We start from the raw sequence: 22,575 nt of genomic DNA, 5'->3' as shown, positions 1-22,575 counted from the left end.
GAAATGGAGCTTTTGAAGCCTGCAACTATTTATGTTTCTGCAGTTGCAGTACATCTAGATGATGGTGCCAAATGAAACTGTTGAGTTATTAGATATAATTTTATTTATTGTATATTATTAAAGTTTCAAAAGCGTCAGGGGAATTAATCTCATTTTCAAAATGAAATACCACATTTGATCAGAAAGGGTTAAGAAAAGAGAATATTGTCCCCCAATTTTTTTTCTGTTCCCTGGAATTTTGATGCAAATTAATGGCTAGTGGGGACAGCCTTTTCTAGGTTCATCCAGTCAGAATTCACTTTATTAGACAGTAGTAGCAGAGAAATCAATGACAGTATTTCTCCTGTGAGTTTTTCTCCTGTTTTCTTTTTCTAATGATTTGCCACCAAACATAATCCATTCTATTATACATAGCAATAAGCAAAAAGATGACCAAAGCTCTTAAAAATCTCCATGAAAATTTGGTTGCCATAACATTCTTAATCAAAAACATGAGTAGCCCAAAACTCTACAAAGAAAAAGGTATCAAATGTTTGACTTGGGGACAACAGGAAAAAAAGGGGTCTTTCTCAGTATTTTTGATTCAGAAGTTGACCACAGAACAAGCCTATTATTAATGATAATATTTTTTAAATAAACAAAGAAAATATGAGCCTTAATGCATGAAAGCTCTAAAAGATTGAAAAGCTGGTCTGGCTGGAAAATACTATGTGTGTGTCAAAATGATTTTCTCTACTGTTTGTAAAAATGTAATTATCCATGATATGCTATTACCCATGATATGCTACGAGGGTGAGGGATTTCAAGTAAATCCATTGGAAGCTGAGGATTCGCTTTTGGTATTCAGTCTCTGACACCACCATGTCTGTGAGATCACAAACCACTGCCATGATTTACCACATCCTTCTTGCAGTTATATATATTTACCCTTTCAGCCTGTCTTTAGCTTTTAATTCAAAACATGAAAAAGGGGGAGAAAGGAAACGTGAGGGTGGGAGGAAAAAAAAACTCACCATCTATTTCCTTTCAAGATGAGAGAAACTATCACAAATACTTTCAACCTTCTAAATAAATAATCTAATTTTTAATGTTCCCCCCTATTTATTAATATCATATGTTTGATCTGTGTCTTTGTAGTTCTGGAACTTATAAGTAACTCTGTTTTTCCCATCTCTGCCAAGATGTTTCCGACTAATCTTTGAAATGTTGCAAATGCAGATGACTGTGACATGGAATAGAAACTGATTACACACATATTCTTTATGTGAGGAATAGCAACACAGAAGACAGATGACAGTTACATGTTCACATGGTATAATGTACTACTCCGCTTCATATATGCAAATATATAGAGATCATCAAAGTACAGCATGCCACCTCCACTGTATCGGTATTAGGAACTCAAATTGGTGGATTTCTTATCAAAATGACAAGAAAATTTCTTCTCTCCTGGTACATCAGTTGTCCTAATATGAAGTTCTATCAAAGATAGGTCAACTGATAGAATATCCTGATGCATTTGATCCAGGTTATGTTTTACAACCAAATAATCAGTTAATTTGGTTCTTTCCTTTCATTACTATGTTAACTTGCTATGCATGCTGTTTAACTATTTCAGCCCCTAACTCCTTGGGAGATTTTCATTTCCCATGATGCACCCAAATAAAAATTCCTCTCAAAAGTATAGCCCTATACACCACATGGAAATATTTGACATTGGCCCACCACAATTCCTTGCCCCTCTTCTCTTACCACACTTTTGAGTACACTGTTGACATGCGTTGTCAAAAAAACAAAAAGAAATGCAAAACACTATACTTTAAAAAATCATTACACGTGAACACTGCACTTATACAATACCTGCTCACTTTAGCACCTTCTCATTTTGATCATAACAGAAACAGGAATACCTTTCCATATTCACATATATCTTTAAGAGTTCACATCATAGATTTTAGCTCCTTAATTTACTTCAAAAAAAAAAAACCTACTTATTTTGAGGTATATTGTTTGAGCTATCATATCTAAAAAAAAAAAAAAAAAAACTGTTGAAATAATTTGTTCTTGTTTTCTACCTAAAGTCCTCAAATATCTTGGGTGTTTGGCATTAGGAAATCACAAATTATGGACTCATTATGCTACATGAGTCTACAAAGTTGATCCAACCAGATACTCGAGTGAGCTTTGAATGCTGCACAAGAAAGAAATACAAAGATAAACGTGTCTGGACACGAAGAAATAAATTTAAACTAAAAGAAAGCATGGAGAGGAAAGAGTAGAAACAACTGCTATTTAAATAAACTATTTTTGTTATCTGGGTGATCAAATGAGCTGTATCACCAATCAATCCGCTCTGAAAACACCTGACCTTTCATTCAAACAATTATTTTCAGCAAGTTTTGTTTATAAAAAAATAAATAACACAAGGATGGCCACAGAGTTTGAATTTAAAAAGTTAACTGAAGTCTACTCAGTGTTGCACTGGCAAATATTTAACAACTGAGTCTCTAAATTAAAAAAAAGCCCCAGTTGGATAATCCACCAGTTTTTGTAGTGTGAATAATCCTACCACGGCCAGTTTCATGCTGCCAATGGTATAACAACTACGTTTTGAAATTGCTAAAAATTTAACAATTGGCCTCTCCAAGCCAGAATAGGGTTTCTCCAGCATACTCGGTCTCTACTGTAGAGAAGCGACACCACGTCCCTCCTGACAAGCCACATGCTGCTTCCCAGACTTGCTCACTGAATCCCTTTGCCTGGCCTGGCTTACCTGTCATTTTCTCAGCCCCAAAGTGATCATTAGGATGACCCCAATGTGATCCACAATTCCATAAAATATTCTATATAAAAAGGTGAAGGGTTATATGATTTGCAGTGAATTCGATCTAGAAACAACTTGTGAGGAAATTGAACTTGTGACCTTAGAACTGTCAAACCTATCTAGTTTGCTTGATCTCCCATTTCTAGGGTCAAACCAAGTAATAATAAAATAAATGAATTTCAGATCTTTGGCAGTTTTCCTTTAATTGAAAGTGTGCTTTTCTATCATTACAAGGGGAAGTTCCAGACTTCAACTTAATAAAAATCAGCAGTAGTTTTCAGCTACATTAGATTTCCACACTAAACAGAAACAGCTGAGAAGCCACAGTAGGTAGGTTTGGTTACGATAGTTTAAAACTCAGTGGCTGGCTTTCTCTTGCAATTGCCAAAACCATCAGTCATAAGAAAATCAACTAAGTCTCTGAGTCCAATATAAGATGTTCATAATCTGTTATGGTGTTGCTAATTTGTTTTTCCAAAATGCATTTGAGCCTCCCAGGAGCAACGTGTTTTGTTTTGTTTGTTGCTGTTGTTTGTATTTTACACTCTCATTAAAATACTCAAATGGAAATTAGAAATGGACGAGCCAACTTATAGTATGAGTGTTTCAGATAAAAGGGGTCTCTGCAATCACCTAACTCATGTTGTCATAATTTAGAAAGCAGTAGATGGAGGCCAGGCACAGTGGCTCACACCAGCAATCCCAGCACTTTCGGAGACCGAGGCAGGTAGACTGCTTGAGTCCAGGAGTTTGAGACAAGCCTGGGAAACATGGTGAAACCACATCTCTACTAAACATATAAGAAATTAGCCAGGCATGGTGGTGTGCACTACCTGTAGTCCCAGCTACCTTGGAGGCTGAGGTGGGAGAAGAGAGAACCTCCTGGGTGCCACTGCACTCCAGCCTGGGCAACCAGAGTAAGACCCTGTCTCAAACAAACAAAATAAAAACAACATAAAACAGTAGATGGAAATTCAGAGTGAAATGCCTCACCAAGGTCACACACTCAGCCCTGGGATTAGACTCTATGTCACTTACAGTGCCCTTTTCTTTACCATGTCATCTTTTTTTCCCACTGGGTCAAAGGTTCATTAAAAATAGAGATAGAGAGTAATGTTTTTCTTTATAAGATGCTCCAGTCTCTGATACAGCACATAGAAATCCTCAGGGTGGGGGCAAAAATTATATAGAAAAATTTTAAATATTTGGAAACTTTTTAACCTTAAAGCCATACTACACTTAGACAAGCAAATCCCAGTCATCTGTTCATAATGCACTTAAAGTTTATAATCGGAAACCTCTGATTTCAAAAGAAGCATTTGTGTTTATTTCTACTATTATATGATTTTTTTTAATTAAAAAAATATGATTTTTTTTTCAAATCATAAGATATGATTTTTTTTTAATTAAAGTCAAATGGTTATATTCATTGCCCTGTGGCTTTCATTTATAAAGCCATGGCTAGTTATGTGTTCATTGTGAACTACACTTAAAATAATTTGCTACCATCAACAGTTAAAATACCAAAATTTGCAAATGCTTTACTTTTTTTTTTCGTTTGGTTTGAGTAAATTAGAACTGCTTTTATATTCCATCTACAATGACACTACCACATATAAGTCCACTCCTGTTTACACGCATACATGGGAGAGAAAGAGGTAGAATTCCAGGTGGTCATGCCCAGAAAAGTCATTCATGTGAAAACAGGCCATTATTATTCTCAGCACAGAGGTCCCGCTGAAGGGTGTCCTGGGATTACAGCAAATTCTGCATCTTCACTCTACTTGTCACTTCATATCGTAATTCATAAAAGGCTGAATTCATCTTCCTGGTGGCCTCTAAGGAACCCAAGGCCAGAGAATAATTATTTTCCCTTGTTTGAGTCCATCACGGCCAACACAGAGCTACTAATGTGGGAGATGCTTCTTTAATGTTGCACCAAAGAGTCTCAAAAATCATCACTACAGGGCACTTTCACAACTTTGTGGATGCTAATGGGTAGCAAGGACAGCAGAAGTCTCAGAGATGATGCGGAAGCTGAAGTAACCTTTTCGTTTTTTAAGCTTAAAAACATTAAAAAAAACAAAGCACTAACCAACTTTTGTCATACCCAATGGCATTTTATTATGCTCTACAGAAGGATTTCATTCAGAGCTGAAAAGAAAAGTTCTCACTTAACTTTTAAATAAGTTACAATGACTTTTAAAGGAGCTTAAAATGTAGAAAGGCCATATGAAACCAGACAGCTGAGTCTCTAAATGTGTCTTGAAACAATTGTAGTACATGTAAACAATAGAGGCCAGGCATGCTCCTGTAACTTGCTGAATATAAAATTCCATGCTGACACCATCCTTGATTCAATTATTCTGGGCTCTTTTGAGTAGGAACTATTCTCTTTATTCTTAAGATTAATAGTAATAATGCTCAGATCCTACTAACATTTCTTAGGTGCCTTCTATACAATCACTATCTCATATAAGCTTCAAATAACCATACAAATTTGGGATTATTATAGCAAATTAGCTTCAGAAATTTTAAGCAGACTCTACATCAGAGCTCCTTTTCCAGTGATGGTCCTAGAATTCAAACCCAGGTCTTCTGAAGGTCTAGTGCCTTTCCTTTCCATGCAAACACCTCGCCATGCTTTCAGCAGAGATATTTCAGTCTACTTGGATAAGCTCCTTGACAACTTATACTACCTATTTTTTTAAAATGGAGGTTTAAAACAAATTATATTTTCATTTGTACATTTTACTTTGTACTGAAATATTTTTTAAGTCAGACAGTCCAAAATGCTTTATCAGTGACTGTATTAGTATGTATTGGTAGGTCAAGTTTGTTGAGTCCAGATCCCCAGCATGTAGCCTCATACTTAATCAGAAATGCAACTGGGACTGAGCTTCTTAAGCTACCCTCATCCCCTATCTATTTCAACTGTAATGACTTCCTAGATTTACGACCTTGTCTGAGTGACTGGACCCAAATCAAAGTATGTGAGACAAGTGCACTGACCACACAGAGTGAACTAATGAGAACTTTATCTACCCAGGTGGGGAAGCCCTTCTCTGCAGATGTTCTTTTCTGTTTCTTCTGCAATGATGATGAATACCTTTGAAATCAACAATTACCAATGAGAAGCACTCTGGTAGAAATTGAAATAGAAAATGTGAAGAAGGCTCCCATTTTCCTAGAACAGCATGTGATTTTCTGCCATAACAGCTCATTATTTAGAGGGACTAGTTCACACACCTAACCTTCCAAGGACCACAGCTTATTAAAGGCACACCAATGAGCCTGGTGGTTTGGTTCATGTACTAACAATGAACTAGCCCATACCTCAGTGCCAAGTAAATAGGGTTGCTAATTTGGAGAAATTCTGGCTGGAGAGAATAAATATGAGCAGGACAAAAAAAGAGAAGTGTTTGTGTGGTCAGGGAGAAACTAGTGTCAGAATGGATATACTTATTATCTATCTGTTTTCCATCAAAACTATTTTTTAAAATGCCACTTTATCATTAATCAACAGATGCCATTCTTTGTAGAGCTACATAAATCACTTTAAACTCTACAGAACAGACTTAAAAGGTCTGTTTGCTTCAATACCTTCAAACAGCCACACTTTGTTCTTTTACGGTAATCTCATCTCTGAAAGGTTTAACGTGTTTTAGAGATATTACCTGTCCATTCTAGAAGCAGCTAGAAAAACAGAAGCAGAGAGTTGTCACCCAGGGTCAGGATCAGAGGAAGAAAGAGAACCTATGGATTCCACTAATTTATAGTCTGAATTCTAGAATGATGTGAGGTAGCCAGAGGGAAAATGGAAGTAAAATACACTCCAAGTAAAGGAGAAAACTGCTCAATATACATGTGAAATTTTGTTTTTCACTGTGATATATGTGGTGCCTAGAATAATACTTGGCATATTGAAGAAACTCAACAAACATTTGTTGAATGAATAAGTAAACATGGGAGAATAAAAATGGCCCATCTTCTCAATCACATCTATAACTTGAAGCCTGAGAACAGGCTTATCAATGAACTTTAATCATTTTTTCCAAAAGCCAAGCTTTGCTAGATATCTATACTAAAGTATAAAGGAATGTGTTTGCCCTCTCACAGATGAAATGTGACAAAGCCCTTGACTAGAGCAATGACACATCAATATCTACAAATACCTGAATTTTAATTTAGATTCACTTTTTTTTTTATGGGTTGGAAGGGAAAGAAGAATGCATTTTCATGCACTTTCTACCTTAGTCTCTCTTTATTTTGCCGTTCTCTTTCTCGTTGTTCTATGCTGCTTAATTTAATCAGTTTGCTCTTTCAGAAAATGTACTAGCCACTGACTTCTTTTAGGTTTAAATAAAGAATGCTTCAGAGTATTAAAAAAAAAAAAAAGGAATAAAGAAAGAAAGTAAAAGGAGGGAGGGAGGGAGGGAAAAGAAAGGAAGGAAGGAAGGGGCAAGGAACGGAACAAAGGAAGGAAGGAAATAAACAGCAACATTGAGTTGACCAATAGGACAACAGCAAAACCAGCCCCGAACAAATTCCAAAGCAATATTTAAAAAGAAAGAAAATGAAGCTTTATGTTCAAAAGCATTCTGTTTCATTTTATTTTCCTACCAAATACCAGAAAAAAAAAAAAAAAAAAGTCAAGGCACTAAAGGTTTAATGTTATACCTGGTTTCATCTACTATCACCAGAAGGAAAAGAATATGAAAACATGTAGGAGTACCCTTGTTATTCCAAAACTTTTTAAAACCTTTAAAAATCTCAATATTCTATTAAAATAGAAAGACAATATAGATTAGTAATTTTGGTGGTTTTTGAGCACTGGGCAGTGCAGAAACTTATATCAGTGAGGACTTTTTGTACTGATATAAATGACACAGCTGACTGTGATTCTTCCCTTTACCTCTAGGGAAACATTAGACAAAGTGCCTTCTGCTCAGTTTTAGGACCTAAAAACCAAGAGGGTAAGTTGCATGAATTGTATTGCCTTTCAAAAATGCAGAATATCAAAATTAGACTATTATTTAAAGAAACATAGCAATTGTGGAAGAACAAGCTACTCAAGAAATCAGGGTTCTTTATGTTTCCAGAAGGCAGGAAAAGACTGAGAGAAGTGGAACCCAGCTGTTTGACATTTCACTTCCAACCAATAACTAACACTGAATGTTGAATTTGGAAGGCGGTGTGTTACAGAGGTCCAGCCACTCATAGGAGGAGCTCTGCTTGGCAAAAACATTAAAACTACCCCATGATGAATGAGAAGCATAAAGCTAACTTCAGTAATTAAAATGGTAAGCCTAGAAAAATGTTGAACTCACTTAAAAAAAATACATAAGCAGAACCAGTAGAGACTACTATAAAAATTTATATTTAATATTTATCAGTTTCTACAGAACAGTGACTAAACATAAGGACCTGCATGATAAATGTTAGAAAAACTGCAATAAGATAAAAAGGTGGAATATTATGGACACACCTGGAACTTAAAATCACCCTTAGGCATTGGTTTCCTACTACTTGCATGCCCACAGCACTTTACATTAAAAGAGAAGCCATATGAATCTCCCTTGATAATGAAAAGTTTATTCTAGGCTTGTTAACCATACCTGTATTCTTCTACCCTGATAAATGCAGGGGTCTTAGAAGCCACGTTCCACTAAATGGCCCTAACTTCCCAGCTCAAAGACAGCTCATGTACAGGTTACCTACAAGTGCTCTATGGCCGGGTGGCTTTCTACTTCCCCTTTTTCCTGAGATTATTCTAATATTTTGCCCAACAAATCTCTCTCTTTAAAATGCAATGCCTTCCAAATTAGGTATTCAGATGATGGGAAATTAAATGCCAAGAAAGTCAGCCTTCAGGAGGATAAGGTTAACTGGTCAATTTCCCTCTTAGATCAACTTAAAGTAGTAAATATAGAGTATGCAAGAGAAAGTGGGTTTGACAAAGGCATGAGAAAAGGTCATGAGGTAGAGCAGGGACCAAGGGCGGGCCTAGATGTGGAGGAGGCAGAATTATAATGTAGAGACACTGTGAGTTGTATGCAGAAGTTAGTTACAAGTTCTGCATATCTCTGTCTCTCTCTAAAGACAGAGATATATAGAAGATGGTAGATGAGATGATGCTGGGAAGAAAAGCTTATAGTGGAAAGAAGTTGACATGAGAAAAAGGTATGCTATGTTTAGGATGACAATGGAGAAGATAAATCCATAAACGGCAGCTGCTGAATTCCCAGTTCCAGGTTCAGAGAAACCTAAGTGTACTCAGAATCTTATACCTGGATTTTCATGATGTTCTAGCATCTTCAATTTCTTTGAACACATCTCCAATTATTAAGTTGAATTTGTCTTGTAAAAGAAAAAAATTTAACAACTCTTAGAAACTGTACATTTCTTTGGCGTACTTTGCCTGGCTACTTTTTAAATTTTACAGTTTCTTAGAGTTTTTAAAAATCTCAAGGTAAAACAAAGCCATAGCTAATGTCTAATCTACTGACTGTAATGAACTTCTTCAACTTTCTGATGATCACTGAAGGAAATCTGTTCAGCACACTTTGGAACATAGTGAACAGTGAACCCAAGATGAAAATGTCTGTCTCCTAGAGTAAGAAGAATTGATAACAATAACTTTCAAATCAAATTTAAAATTTTACACATGTTGAAAAACTAGTAATATAAGAAATCAAGGATGCTCTTCAGGTTGAATAAATACATACAGGACAACATAATATCAACATGAAAAATGCTAGTGTGGCCTTACTGACAGGAACTCCCAACATTTTCTCAAGTGAGGACTTGCTTCTACCCAATTACTACAATATTTCATTACAGATGCAAGTTCTCTTTTGCATCTCTTCTCAGGACTAGAGTGGAGATTCACAACTCTGGAGGCACATTCACACAGTAGGCTGTGAATAGGAGCTTGGAATGAATCCAAGGTGAAACAAAAATTCTAGTAACCTGGTAGAGAATTTGCAAATATTCTCAACAGATTATTTATTTTCCTGGAAGATGTCCTTCAGGAAGTAAGTTTACAAATCAAGATACAGTCTGTGCAGCTGGAGTAGAAAATCAGGGTCAGATTCCCAGGGGTGAGAGGTAAATCTGAAGTCCCCTTAAATATTAGCCATGAGAGGCACATTCTAAAGCCACCTCAAAAATGCCAAAGCAGCTATGAAAAGTAAAAATTTCAGTCACGTCAGTTCTTTGACATCACACCAAAGATTGGTGGGTTTCAATGCACTAGGTGTCCTGTAAATATGAAAACTCTCAGAACTAGATCTACTTAGTGAATGGTTAAAAATGAAGATCTCATAAACAGCTCTGCATCACAGCAAAAGCTAATAGTGAGTATTCAGGGAATGCTGGCTGTTGCATGTTAGCAGTTCTTTCTAGCACACAGATAAAAGTCAGACTCTGAAGGTAGACAGATGTGAATTTAAGTTCTCACTTTGAGGGAATTACGTTAGCTTCTTTAAGCTTCGATTTCTCATCTGTGAAAGTATTAATAGATAAAAATCAACCACCCCTTTGGTTGTTCACAATAACTGAAGAAGATAAGACGTGAAAATCTCACATTTTGAAAGCCTGGCTCTCAAAAAAGCTAGTTACTGCCAGAGAAATAGGAAAAGGAGGAGGCAGGGAGGAGGAAGAAGGGAGAAGGAGGAGGAAGAAGGAAGATGAAGGAGAAGCAGCAGCAGTGTCACCATTGTTATTATTACAGAATTTTTTTTATAGGAAAAACTCGGAATCAGCCTCAGAGATGCTAATGATTTTTTATCTTTCACTGTTAGGCAATTACTGGTACAAGCTTTCATTCTTGGCATTGTAGGTCACATAAGTCTTTGTTTTGGGGGGTTGCCCTGTGCATGGTAGGATATTTGGCAGCATCCCTGGCCTCCATCCACTAGATGCCAGTAGCACTCCCAAATTATAATAACCAAAAATGACTCCAGATATTGCCAAAATATCCCATGGAAGCAAAATCACCCCTGGTTGAGAATCACTGGTCACTACCAAGGACAGGGAGTTTGTGGCTTATATTGAAAATCACCTGAGTGAGAAGAACCCAGACAAGTCAAGGGACAATGCTGGTGCCTAACTGTCACTAACTGGGTCTCACATTTCTTATTCAATGTACAGCATGGAATTTTAAAACAAGTACTTGTCAGGAAACCACACAGCAGCAAGCTTAGAATTCCTGAACTTACAAAATAACCCATGGAAACAGTGTGGTGGAAATACAATAAAGCACAAATGACACAGACAGGAACAATTTGGTGAGCGCTCCCTAATCACCCTCGCTTAGTGACCTAGTCACAGCATGAACAATGTCCTTTCTTCTCTCCTGCATGAGGAGGGAAATGTGGTCAGAGGAAAGACGGGATGCCAAAATCGCCTGTTTTCATTCCGCTGGTGACCCTGGCTTCAGGCAAGGCTTGACGTCTCTGCTCTAGTTTTTCCAATTGTAAAATGAAGTTGGTAGTAATGAACCTAACCTAACCAGTATTTTATTCAAAGCTGAGAGTATCCATTCAGCATAAGGCCTTGGGTTATAATAGCCACTGGGAGAAAAATCACTACAACCACAGGAAATACTTTTATCTCCAACCTTTTGGGGTGAAAAATGGAATTTCTTTCCTCTTTTTCATAAAATGCTTTGGTTTGGTTTGCCTTACAAGGTCTCCTCTCTGTTGATCTCCTATGTGCTATCTACACATGGACTAGAAACATTATGTAGAGTAGTATATCTCAACTTGTTTTTCAGTACCAATCCCCTCAGAAGGTTTTCAGGGCATTTTTGTGTTAATCGTGGCCCCTCTGTATGAAATTTTAATACCAGAGAGATATTATCTCTTTATGTACCACATCCCTTTGGAGGGCCACAAACCACTGTAAATCTAAGATATTTACCCTTCCCTAGGAACCAATTCTGACCCCACTGGGGCAATGCTGGTCCCACTGTGGACTCATGATGTGACAGGATCTAGCTTACGAAGTGTGTTCAGATCCTGAAGAGCTAGCTTCCAAAAGCAGGGGCTCAAATGGGGGTTTCTGAAGAGACTGAGAATGCTGAAGAGAAAACTGGATAGACCAGATAATTCAATATGATGTCAAAGCTACACATCGCCTGAAGAAATCCAAATATTCAAGGAAGAACCATCTCATTCTTCCAGGGCTGGCAAGTCTTTGGGGCTGACAACATCCCTCAGTGGCTCAGGTCCAGCTCGGTCTCAATTATAACCTGTTTCATCTCTAAAGAGAAATTCTATAAAACATACACTTAAGCCTGCAAAAAACTGTGTAGGGATTATAAAAATAAATGGCATGTAATAGCTACCATTAAAGAAACTGGAGCCATGGGGCAAAGACACTTGGGGCTTTGATTGGCCGTCAGGTGACCTCATAGGAGGGAAGCCTCAAGAAATCAAAAGACAGCTATATATGCACGTACACTTGGAGGAGCGGAGACAGGGTCCGGGGCAGCAGGACAGTGAGTGTGTGCCCTGCAGGAAGGACATTGGTTCTAGCTACATAAAACTCTGAGCGTGGATCACATCTGACTTTCTAGATTTTACGTGGTATCTTCTAAGTTTTAAATGAGGATTTGGGGGTCCTATAGGAGGGCAGAAGGTGGGAGGAGAGGGAAGATCAGAAAAAATAATCGGCAACCAGGCTTAATGCCTGGGTGATGAAATAATCTGTGCAACAGACCTCCATGATACAAGCTTACCTATGTACAAACCTGTATGTGTACTCCTGAACTTAAAAGACAAGGGCTTAAAATTTCTAAACCCTCTGTACGCTTAACAGAAACACATCTGAAGACAATAAAAAACTGTCCATTTGTCAACTCCATTTTCACACAAAAAGCAAGATAAAGTGTCTCTCTTCTGTAAGAAGAGAGGCTGTGACTCTAAGGGACTTCTCAATATCACAGAAAGCACCAAATAGAGAAGGAGTGATATAAAGCTCCCTCTTTTTATTCCAGTACATCTGTGGGACCCTAATACAACAGATTAATCTGGTGGGTCATTGTGCACAGAAAGCACTGCCTCGTATCTTTACCATTTTTATGAAAAATTTGGGAATAGTGTACCCTAATTACCTAAAGAAATTTAAATGGCACGCTTCCACGACCACAAGTGGGGGGGACTTCTGTGTTTTTTAGTATGTTGCATATATCAGAAGCTCTTAAAAATCACTGATTTCACCCATACTCAACCATTTAATAATGGACATTTCCTATCTAATTAGACAAAAATGTAACATCACCAAACTAATATTATTCTACATATAAATTTTTAAGACTTTTAAAACAGGTAAGTAATTGTATCTCGCTAAAAACTGAGTTGATACTAAAGGCCCAAGTGAATTCCAGTCCCGAGTTCCTGGCTTTTGGACAATTACAGACCTTTTTGTAATAGCTTGGTATGTTTTTAAATAGAGTCACAGAGTCTGTCCCAACTGTATTCTCTATGTCTCAGGAGTTCTGCTGTCTAACGTCAGTTATTTTTCTTCACTTTTCATACTATGACTGTAATAAACAATCCACAGCTTTGCATTTTGCTGACAAATACAAATTCAACATTGCAAAGCAGTGTCACTTAGATATAGGCATAATGTTTTAAAAAATGTGATGTGCTGATGAGTTTCACAGTAGTTATGAGCTCAAGGTCAACGGCTGAGGCAAATTCACTTCAGAGAAAATTACCTTATTTGTACACTCTTTAGCTAAGATCTGAGTAACGGGAACAACCTTTTATAAAGTAAGTGCATTTTCTCTTAGCGTTATCAGAAGTTATGTTAATAGCCACAAGGTGCTTAAAACTGAAAAGGAAAATTATAGATTCTTGCTTAACCATTAAATATTGTCAGCATACTCTAGTTCTGACATACTAATAGAAAAGATAATAAAACTCATAAATCCACTGGCTGTCTGCTTCTAAGATTTACTGTATTCAAACTGGCCAACTATAAGACAAAATATTATGTTGAATATCCTTTTAGCTACCTCAACAGAGGGCCCACTAAGATGATAATTTATGGACAAAAAACAGACAGGTATGGTATAAGAGCTGTCATCCAGATGAAGGGAGGCCCTCAATTATAACAAATAATGTATTTTAGTACTTTTATCTCAAATGTTAGTACTTTTATCTCAGATTTCTTTGTTTCCAACTTTATCATCATTTTATTAAAATTAGCTGTTATTAGTATGTAGAATAAATGACTTTTTCATTGCGGTTTTATTTTTCCTTCATTTTCTGAACTAAGATAGACCCTGAATAAAAATTCCATGCAAAGCCAGTGATTCCCTGAAGCAAGTCCTTGGCCTTGTGTTGGCTCAAGACAGAAGTCTAATCCAGTTCACATCAAAATGAGAAAAAAAGGCGGTGGTGGTGCAGGGGGAGTGATAGATTTTCAAATGGCCCAACTGTACCACTGATATGACCTTTTGTCTGAGGCTGTCCATTTCATTAATTTGTTTAATATCAAAGAGTATGTTATGAAATGATATTCATTATAATTAGGAGCTTCCCTAAAACTTTTCAAATAAATTTATTTTCTAAAATTAAAGGTTAGAAAGCCTATATTGGGCCCCTCTTTAGTTTTAACTTCAATTAAATCTCTAAGTCTGAAAGCCACTGCTCTTCGTGACTCAATAAGCAGGTTTAATTATCTATAGGGAGGTGCCCTGCTGCTTGGATGAGGTCAGAAAAGGACCAAGAAGGGAAGGGGGAGGGTGGGTCCTGAAGGGTGAGGATGAGCTATGTACCCTCATCACCCCACCCCCAACTCTGGGATCACTGTGGATACTGCAAGAGACCACCTCTACAAATTCATGAGTCTAATTGTCAAACTATTAAATTTGGGCAGTTCACTCTGTGACTTTGACCCTGGAAACTGACCAATGATAGCACAAAAGTATAGCACAAAAACACTGGTAGAGAGGATGCTATTCAGATGAAAAGTGATGTAAGAACTTGTTAACTTCTGGCTTCTCTCCCAAGTGTGTGATGGGGGAGCAAGGGGAAAGGAGACAGAAACCTCAGGGTGGGGTGTTTCACCACATCCCTCACCACTCCTCTCTATCAAGAAACTGTGCTTCACTCTCCCTTTATCTTCTCCTCTTCCATTCTGCACCACATGTGCACATGCACTCATGCCTCAACTTTCTTCTTTTTACTCCAGGAGATTCAGAGATTGGCTGAAGGGTCCTCTTTGGCGACAGCTGAAATTGAGAGTATTGGGCAGTAGGCCCATCTTATAACCTACCCAAACAATTTGTGGGCCAAACTGCAGGGGGTCTAACGTTGGAAATCTCAATTAATATTTCTTCTTGAAAGCAATTAATTTTAGATTACAGAAAGAGTCAGTAGTTAAACTCAATTACTTTGGGAAAGCAATATTATTTCTCTCAATGACAGCAAAAACTAAGCCAACAAAACACACAATCTAAAGGAAGGCAGATTTCTAAATGAGATGTAACGAAAGACAGCAAAGCTCATCTTAAAATTCTAAGAATCTGTCACAATCTGTCTCTCAAGGTTCAGCTGAGTTCAGTGGTATTCCCTAGGTCATGTGGCTATTTCTTCTCAGTCTAATCAAACATTCTTTGAGGAATTTTGGATGCAAAACTACTTCACAGGTTTTTTTTTTTTTTTTTTTTTATGGAAAATGAACTGATGGAAACCATGTTTTCCAACTGAGAGATTTCAATTCTCCGTGAGTGCTCTGGCTTTACAATCCCACAAGCAAAATGCTCTCAGGAAAGCAGCTGTCTTTGGCATTCAACTTTTCTCGTCATTTTTCTTTTGTATGTATGTACACATAAACACACACACGCATGCACACACACAGTACCACTGTGACAACAGCGTCTTTTGTAATTGGGGACCTGGCATGAGACATCCTCTGACAGAAGTGAGTGTGGTGTGTACCACTTGGACCCTCAGCAGCTACTGCTGGCACAGAGAGCCCTGCTCAGGTGGGGAGCGGGGGTCAGGGACACTGACCTGCACCGGCTCAGGTGGAAGCTGGACTACGTGTTGCATGCGTTCACTGTGGTGGTGCCTCGACTCCTCCTCGTAGATCACATCCCTCTCATGCTGGGGAAGGTTCAGGAAGCGACGGATAGTACAGAGGTTTTCCCAGAGGGTGCGGTTTTCTGGGCTTGGGTTCTCCTTCCAGCGGAGCAGTTCACACAGCCAGCCCTGGAGAGAGAGGAGGTTGCTTGCATTAACCTGGAGAGTGCAGAGGAGCTGAGGGGACCTTGACTGCGGTCCGGTGCCATCCCAGCAGTTCATCATTTTCTGTCAAAATTGTTCCCGCCAACCAGGGGAGATACTGAAACAGTATGACTCTAAAAACCAACCCCTGACCACATGGGTGGTTATACCAACGCCCAAGAATCTTTCCTCTTGTTAAATATTGTATTGCTCTGCCTACAGAATAGATTCTCAATTGAAGTTTCTCCATAAAAGATAAGCAAAATTACAGTTACCCGATTCTCAAAAAAAGTAATTTGTGTCGGTCAGCTACAATTTTTAAAAATTACCCAACTGGGCAGCACTTCATGCTAAGAAAAGAGTGAGGATAAACAAATATGCATTACAGGACAGCAAATTCTAAAAAATAAAAATCGTTTAGGTGTAAACAACATGAATTCTCTAGGGAGGAAATATTCTTACAATTATCAGTAACTCCACAAAATAGAAGCAATAACCTTGGCTAGAATGAAAAGAAATGTATATGTGCTTAATCTCTGAATACCTTGGCCTCTAGGCCCTCTTAACCATCACCTTCCCGCCACAGCCACACCTGCAGGAAGGTAGGCAGTTGGTCGGGTCACACCTGCAAATGTCTGCTTCCAAACTCTGGCATCCGGATGTTCTCTCTCTTGCAACTGCACGAGAAAGAAAATGTAATGCAAATAATGATGGATTATATGAAAATAATACAGAGGATGCTGTCAACATCGCTCACTGACTCATGTCAAAATATTTTACCCAGTAGCTTTCTAACCCATCATTTCCAAGCTATGTCGCTAATTTTAAAAACAAGAACTGTCCCACATCACGCCTTTTGCAAAAGAGTAAAAAATTTTTCTTAAAAGGTGCATAAACAGAAATGACTTTGTGAAAAATAATTCCCAAACCTCAACAAATTCTGTATCATCATTTGTAAGCCAATGAAAGTTCCTGACACGCATTATAAAAACCCCATATAATATCATAAGCCGTTGTTTGTCTAACTCTCCACTGTGTCTTCTGCCTTTACCCAAAAAAAAAAAAGGCAAGATTTGATTATCTCCGCTGCATCAGCCAAGACAGCAACACCAGCTGTTCTCATTGTGCAGCCTCTTCCTCGCGGCCTCCATGTTAATAACCTGATCATTCCATTTTCTCCTTCAACTGCCGGCTGCAGCACTGCGAAGAGACAAAAACCCAGGCCCATCTGCAGCAGCTGTAGGCACTGAACTGTGAAGCCACCGGGGATTTATAAACTAATCTGTAACACAACACTGCCTTGTTTTTACAAGTGAGAGGCCACATTTGCGCAGACCTGATCTTTTCTTGCAATAAACTGGAAGCTTGGGAGAGTTAGAAGGTTAGGAAGAATGAAAACAAGATATCTTATCATTTGCTTGGAAGTGTTTTTCCAAGTATTGTCATAGATTTTTTTTTTTCAGCTCAACTGAAAGGCAGGTAATGGTTGATTTTCAAGGTGCAATGTATATGAAAAATGAAGACAAATTTTTTTTATCCCTACCAGAAAATAAACTATATTTTTTAAAAATCTCCTAGTCCCCAAGTGTTTCCTCAAGGGTTTCTTTGCATAAAGTAAAAGAATTCTTGAAATGGAAAACAAACCATCTGTGGAAAAATAAGCTCCTACCTCTCTATCTTTTCACAAATCTGAATAAGTCTCCAACTGAATTCTTTCCAATGTTTCAAACAGGTATGTTTAACATCTCCCAGGGGAGGCAAGGGCATGGAGACCAATCATTTAATGGAAAATAGAAACAAAAACCTGCATCTGTTAAAAGATGAAGATCTGAGATACCCAGATCTTAAGGAAGACAGCACCTGCTGTTCTGCTTAAGGATTGAACTGCATTGTGGGAAGCTGCAGCTAGAAAGGAGACAGGTGACAGCTGAGTGGTATCTCCACTTATGACACTGGGAATGTCTTGCACAACATTCATTGCCACATTTGATTTATATGCGCTGTTATAATCTGCACTCATTACAATCACTTAGAACAACACTACAGGACTCGTTATGGACTGTGTGCTGTCTGCCATCAGTCTTTAAGAAGTGTAGTGCTCAATTTGCCCACTGACATGCAAGGTCTTGACCTTGAAGCTATTAGGGAGCAGATTAGACACAAGTGTGATCATGTGTGCAGACATAAGCAAACTAAATTAATTTCTGGCACAGGGAGGTAGCCAACAAGACCCTGTTCTTAGGGCACCAGAGGACTTCCTCAAATCCCTGATGGAGCTGAGCTAATAGCATGTTTAAGGGAACCCAGTTTTAGAGATGAAGCAAATTCATGGTATTTAGAGGGTTATTAATCTAGTTTCCCCACAAAGTGTTTGCTTGGCTGATCAGATTAAGGGATGGAGCCTTCAACAGCGCACCCCCACCACAGCAGGCCCCAAGAAATCTGTGATACTTCACAGCCTTGGACATATTGCACCATGTGTACCCAGCTGCCTCAATAATTAGCTTTGAATGTATCAGCTGGTTCTGTGATTTTTATAAATAATAACTAACCTACAGAGCAGAAAGACTGTCAAGAGCCTTATAGTAGCACAAAATTGGAAGGTGATCCTAACTCTACCTTGCTCTTCTCCTAAAGGCTGTTATTCCCTACTATGAGCATTCCTGTGATGCCATTTATAGGTATTTATTTTGTATCTGAACTGGCAATGTATTTTTGTGTCAGTTTTCTTCATGGCAGCCATGACTTGCCTTCCCCTTGCTCTGGTTCGCTTGTTCATTCCACGTATTTGTATGCCTATCTTCAGGGAATCTATTCTTCCACCTCACTTCCCATCGCACGCACCATCATTTTATTCATATCATCTTTTCACCAGCGCATTTTGGATGCTTATCTCTGTTTTCTCAATAGGGTCTCTTATTAGCTTGTTTGCTGGCTAATGAATGTGTGAGAAAGTGCCACACGGTTGCATGAACACACACGTATGTAACTGTGAGTGAACCCATCACAGAAGAGATAAAGGGTCCCCACATTGGGATTTTTTTCATTTAGATAATTTTTGCATGCCATCCAAGAAAGTTTTGCAATATCAGGCAAAAAAAAAAAAAGTGTAAATGTCAAATAAAACAGTGACAGATGACAGTATTCTCTATTGAATAGCAAGCACTGTTTCTGTCGTGCATGTTCAATGGGAACTCATGAATTATTAATAAACAAATCTCCTTTTTCTGTTAAAAATCTCAAGTAGGTTTTTTTGTTGTTTTCTCTGTGTTATGTGGAGCATTCCATGAGATTATTTTCATTTCAGAAATGCTGATACAGAAGTTCATCTGGTTTCCAGCCTTGCCCAGCTCTGTGAGTGGGCACTATGAACTGTGGAGTATATACTTCCCTGGGATTTCTCTCTTAGACTGGTTTTAAGTTTTGAGCAAAGGTTGGATGGATAGTCATATAGTCCATTTAGCTTTCATAGTCTGGTAAAACCAGGACTAAGTGAATTACAAGTATTTGAGCATAGCTAGGAAGTATAGAGAGTATCAAACCTGGATCTCTGAGATCTATCTGCTAAGTTCCTGGTCTGTCATTAAATAGCTGTGACCTTTGGGCAAATAATTATCCTGTTCAAGCTCCTGGGTGCTTAGCTGTAAAAGGATGGGTGTGTTAACAAAAGATGGTCTATAAGTTCCTTTTTGGTTCTACATTCCATGATCTGTTACCTTTGTTATCTGTCAGAAATAGCAGATAGTGATAAACCATCAGGGTTAAAGGTACAAAGAAAAAATAACCTTGACAAAGTGGTCAAGGTCAGCCTAACTAGTGATGATATACTGACACCATGAATGTGCTGATATGATGCACTGCAAAGGATACAACATCATATGTGAAGTAGCCTTGCCCAAAATGCATAACCTCAGTTGAAACATGAGAAACTATCAAACAAACCCAAATGGAGAAGTGTTCCAACAAAATAACCAAAAATGGCAAGGTCATAAAAGAAAAGGAAAGACTTAAGAACTGTCACAGAAATGCAAAAGATTAAGGAGAAATAATAACAACTAAATGCAATGTGGTTACTGGATAGGATCCTGGCACAGAACATAGACATTAGTAGAAAAACTGGTGAAATTAGAATAAGACTTTTGTTTAGTTAACAGTATTGAAACAATATCAATTTCCTTTTTTTTGTTGTTTGTTTGTTTATTTGACAATTGCACCATCATCAATAATTCCACTATGGTGATAAAAGGTGTCAACATTAGGGGAAGATAGGCGAGGGATATACAATACAGTGCAATGATCCCTTCCATACTAGTTTAGCAACATTTTTGTGAATCTAAAATTAGTTCAAAATAAAAAGCTTTTATTTAGATACAGGAAATACCTGAAACTTATAGAGAAAAACATACATGGAGTCTAAATGTAATGATACCAAGAGGTTCATAATTAAAACTTTATTTTACCTTCAAAGTCTGAATCCAGAGAAGGAATGTATCAATAAGATCAAAGACTGCTTCCTTGCAATCAATGGTTAAAAAGTTCCCAAGCATTTGGTGCATAAGCAAATAATATTTATTCACATCTTATTTTAGCCATCTCCTCAGCCTCTTAAACAAATATATTTCCCTCAGTATAAAAAAACAACTCTGACTGCCCTTCCAACTATGCAGGTGAGATGACACTCCTACCAGTCAAGATATAGTTTGTTTACAATCCACGTGTTCCTGGAAAGTGGCATATCAATCTACATTTACAAAGCAAATCACATTATAAATATATTAGACATTCTTACTATTTGAAGAAATGTGCCATTAATTCTTTCTGGGTGATGAACAATAACTACGTAGCTTATCTTTCATTAAGTTGAGAGATTCATTAATGAGTTGCATAAAGGAGAGAACCTCTAGTTCACAATTCAAGAGCATTAGTAGAGGCAAGAAAAACCACAATTTGCCCCTATTTTTTTTTCATGACCTCGTCTCCCACCAATTCCCCTACTGACCTTGTGCTCCAGCCACTGTGAATTACTCATAGGTACATTCTCACCTTCATGCTTTTGCCATGTTACTCTCTTAGATGGAATGTCTCATACTCAAACTTCTTTTCCCCATGAGAAGCTGTGCTTTAAGGCTCAACTGATGTGGTTTCATTTGTTGCTCACTCTGGTATGACCCTAAAGCATTTTGTTTATACCTTTTCACAACTTGATAATTATTATTGTTAGGGGTGGGCATGTCTGGATTCCTATAAGAACAGTTAGCTTCTCGATGGGAGTGGAGGGCATGGGTTGGTTTCTTACTCATTTTAGCATTTTCAGAGCAGAGTATGGTTTCTTGCATACAGTAACTTCTCAATAAGTAGTCATTAGATTAAACCAAAACTATCAGAGCACACAGAAATTAGCCTAGAGGAATGTTTTACAGACTCAAATTCAGAGAGTCATTGTTAGAGAGAAGCACTAGTTTTAGAAAGCAACCCTGTCAATGTTCTAAGGTTTGTTTCCCCATCTCTAATGCATGAATATGATAGGGAAAATGCTTCATTATATAAATTGCAAACAGTAATAGCAGTCTCTCAGGAAATTGATTATGTTGACAATTTTCTATTGAGCACGTAACTCCTGCATGCCACGAAATGGCTAGTGCATTACATATATTATTTAGTTGTCATTGTTACTTTTTACTTAAAATGTTAATTTTGAGATTGTCAACAAGAAAGTGAGTAATTCTGACTATGAAGCAGTTCAGGAAAAACTGTCATCATTGAGAATATGACATATAAGGTGAATCTTGAAAGATAAAGATAGATTTCACCAGGTGGGGAAAAAACTGAAAGTCTAGAAATGAAGGTAGGGCTCAGGTTATAAAGAATGGCATGCAAAAAAACTGTTATGATAAAGAATTAACTTGTCTTTCTTTTCCTCTTTTCCCCACACCTTCTTCCTTTCTAAGAAGAAGTTCTTGGGGGAAAGACTATGATAAAATCAAGAACATGACTTATCCTAGCATAGATATCTTTTTTCACAGTCAACTTGTATCCCTTGGTATTAACAGGGACCCACAATGGCCTGGTACTGATAAAGTACACACTTCATAACCTCCACCCTCCAGGAGTGTTCATTCTAAAAAGACAAGACATATATCATGAAGAACCACACTACATCAATAATTTAAATAATCTGTTCTCATCATTTTAAGCATTTTCTATATATATGTGTGTGTGCTGCTATTGTTACTGTTCATATTAGAGTTTTTAAAGTTCTCTTCAACTGAAAATGAATGCAATATGGCAATATCTATTTCACTTATAAAATATTTTAGAAGATTAAAATATTTCAAGTTGAAAATAAATGAGTGGCATATCCTCCAAACCAAATACTGAAGGCTGAAATATTCAAATGACCAGGGAGGCCTTTCACAAAACAATTATATGGCCCCGTGTTTGTGCTTGGAGCCTATCAGATATGAGTTTGAATCTTAGCTGTAAACCTTATGTGTAAGTGATAAGAAG

General features: G+C 37.7%; 1 protein-coding gene across 5 annotated transcripts in view; it reads right to left on the bottom strand.

Moving 5' to 3' along the window:
* Window positions 1-22,575, bottom strand: part of SATB2 (SATB homeobox 2) — a 207,973-nt gene that overhangs the window by 21,510 nt on the left and 163,888 nt on the right. For all 5 annotated transcript variants that reach the window (XM_032278758.1, XM_032278756.1, XM_032278754.1 and 2 more), the window contains one exon: window positions 15,856-16,053. In XM_032278758.1, coding sequence (XP_032134649.1) covers window positions 15,856-16,053 — 198 coding nt within the window. The remainder of the gene's footprint in view (window positions 1-15,855; window positions 16,054-22,575) is intronic.

This window comes from Sapajus apella, unplaced genomic scaffold (genome assembly GCF_009761245.1).
Source record: "Sapajus apella isolate SASKATOON/1434 unplaced genomic scaffold, GSC_monkey_1.0 scaffold10, whole genome shotgun sequence".
NCBI lineage: Eukaryota > Metazoa > Chordata > Mammalia > Primates > Cebidae > Sapajus > Sapajus apella.
Note: the sequence above shows the minus strand (reverse complement) of the source record. Positions and strands in the feature narration are given on the sequence as shown.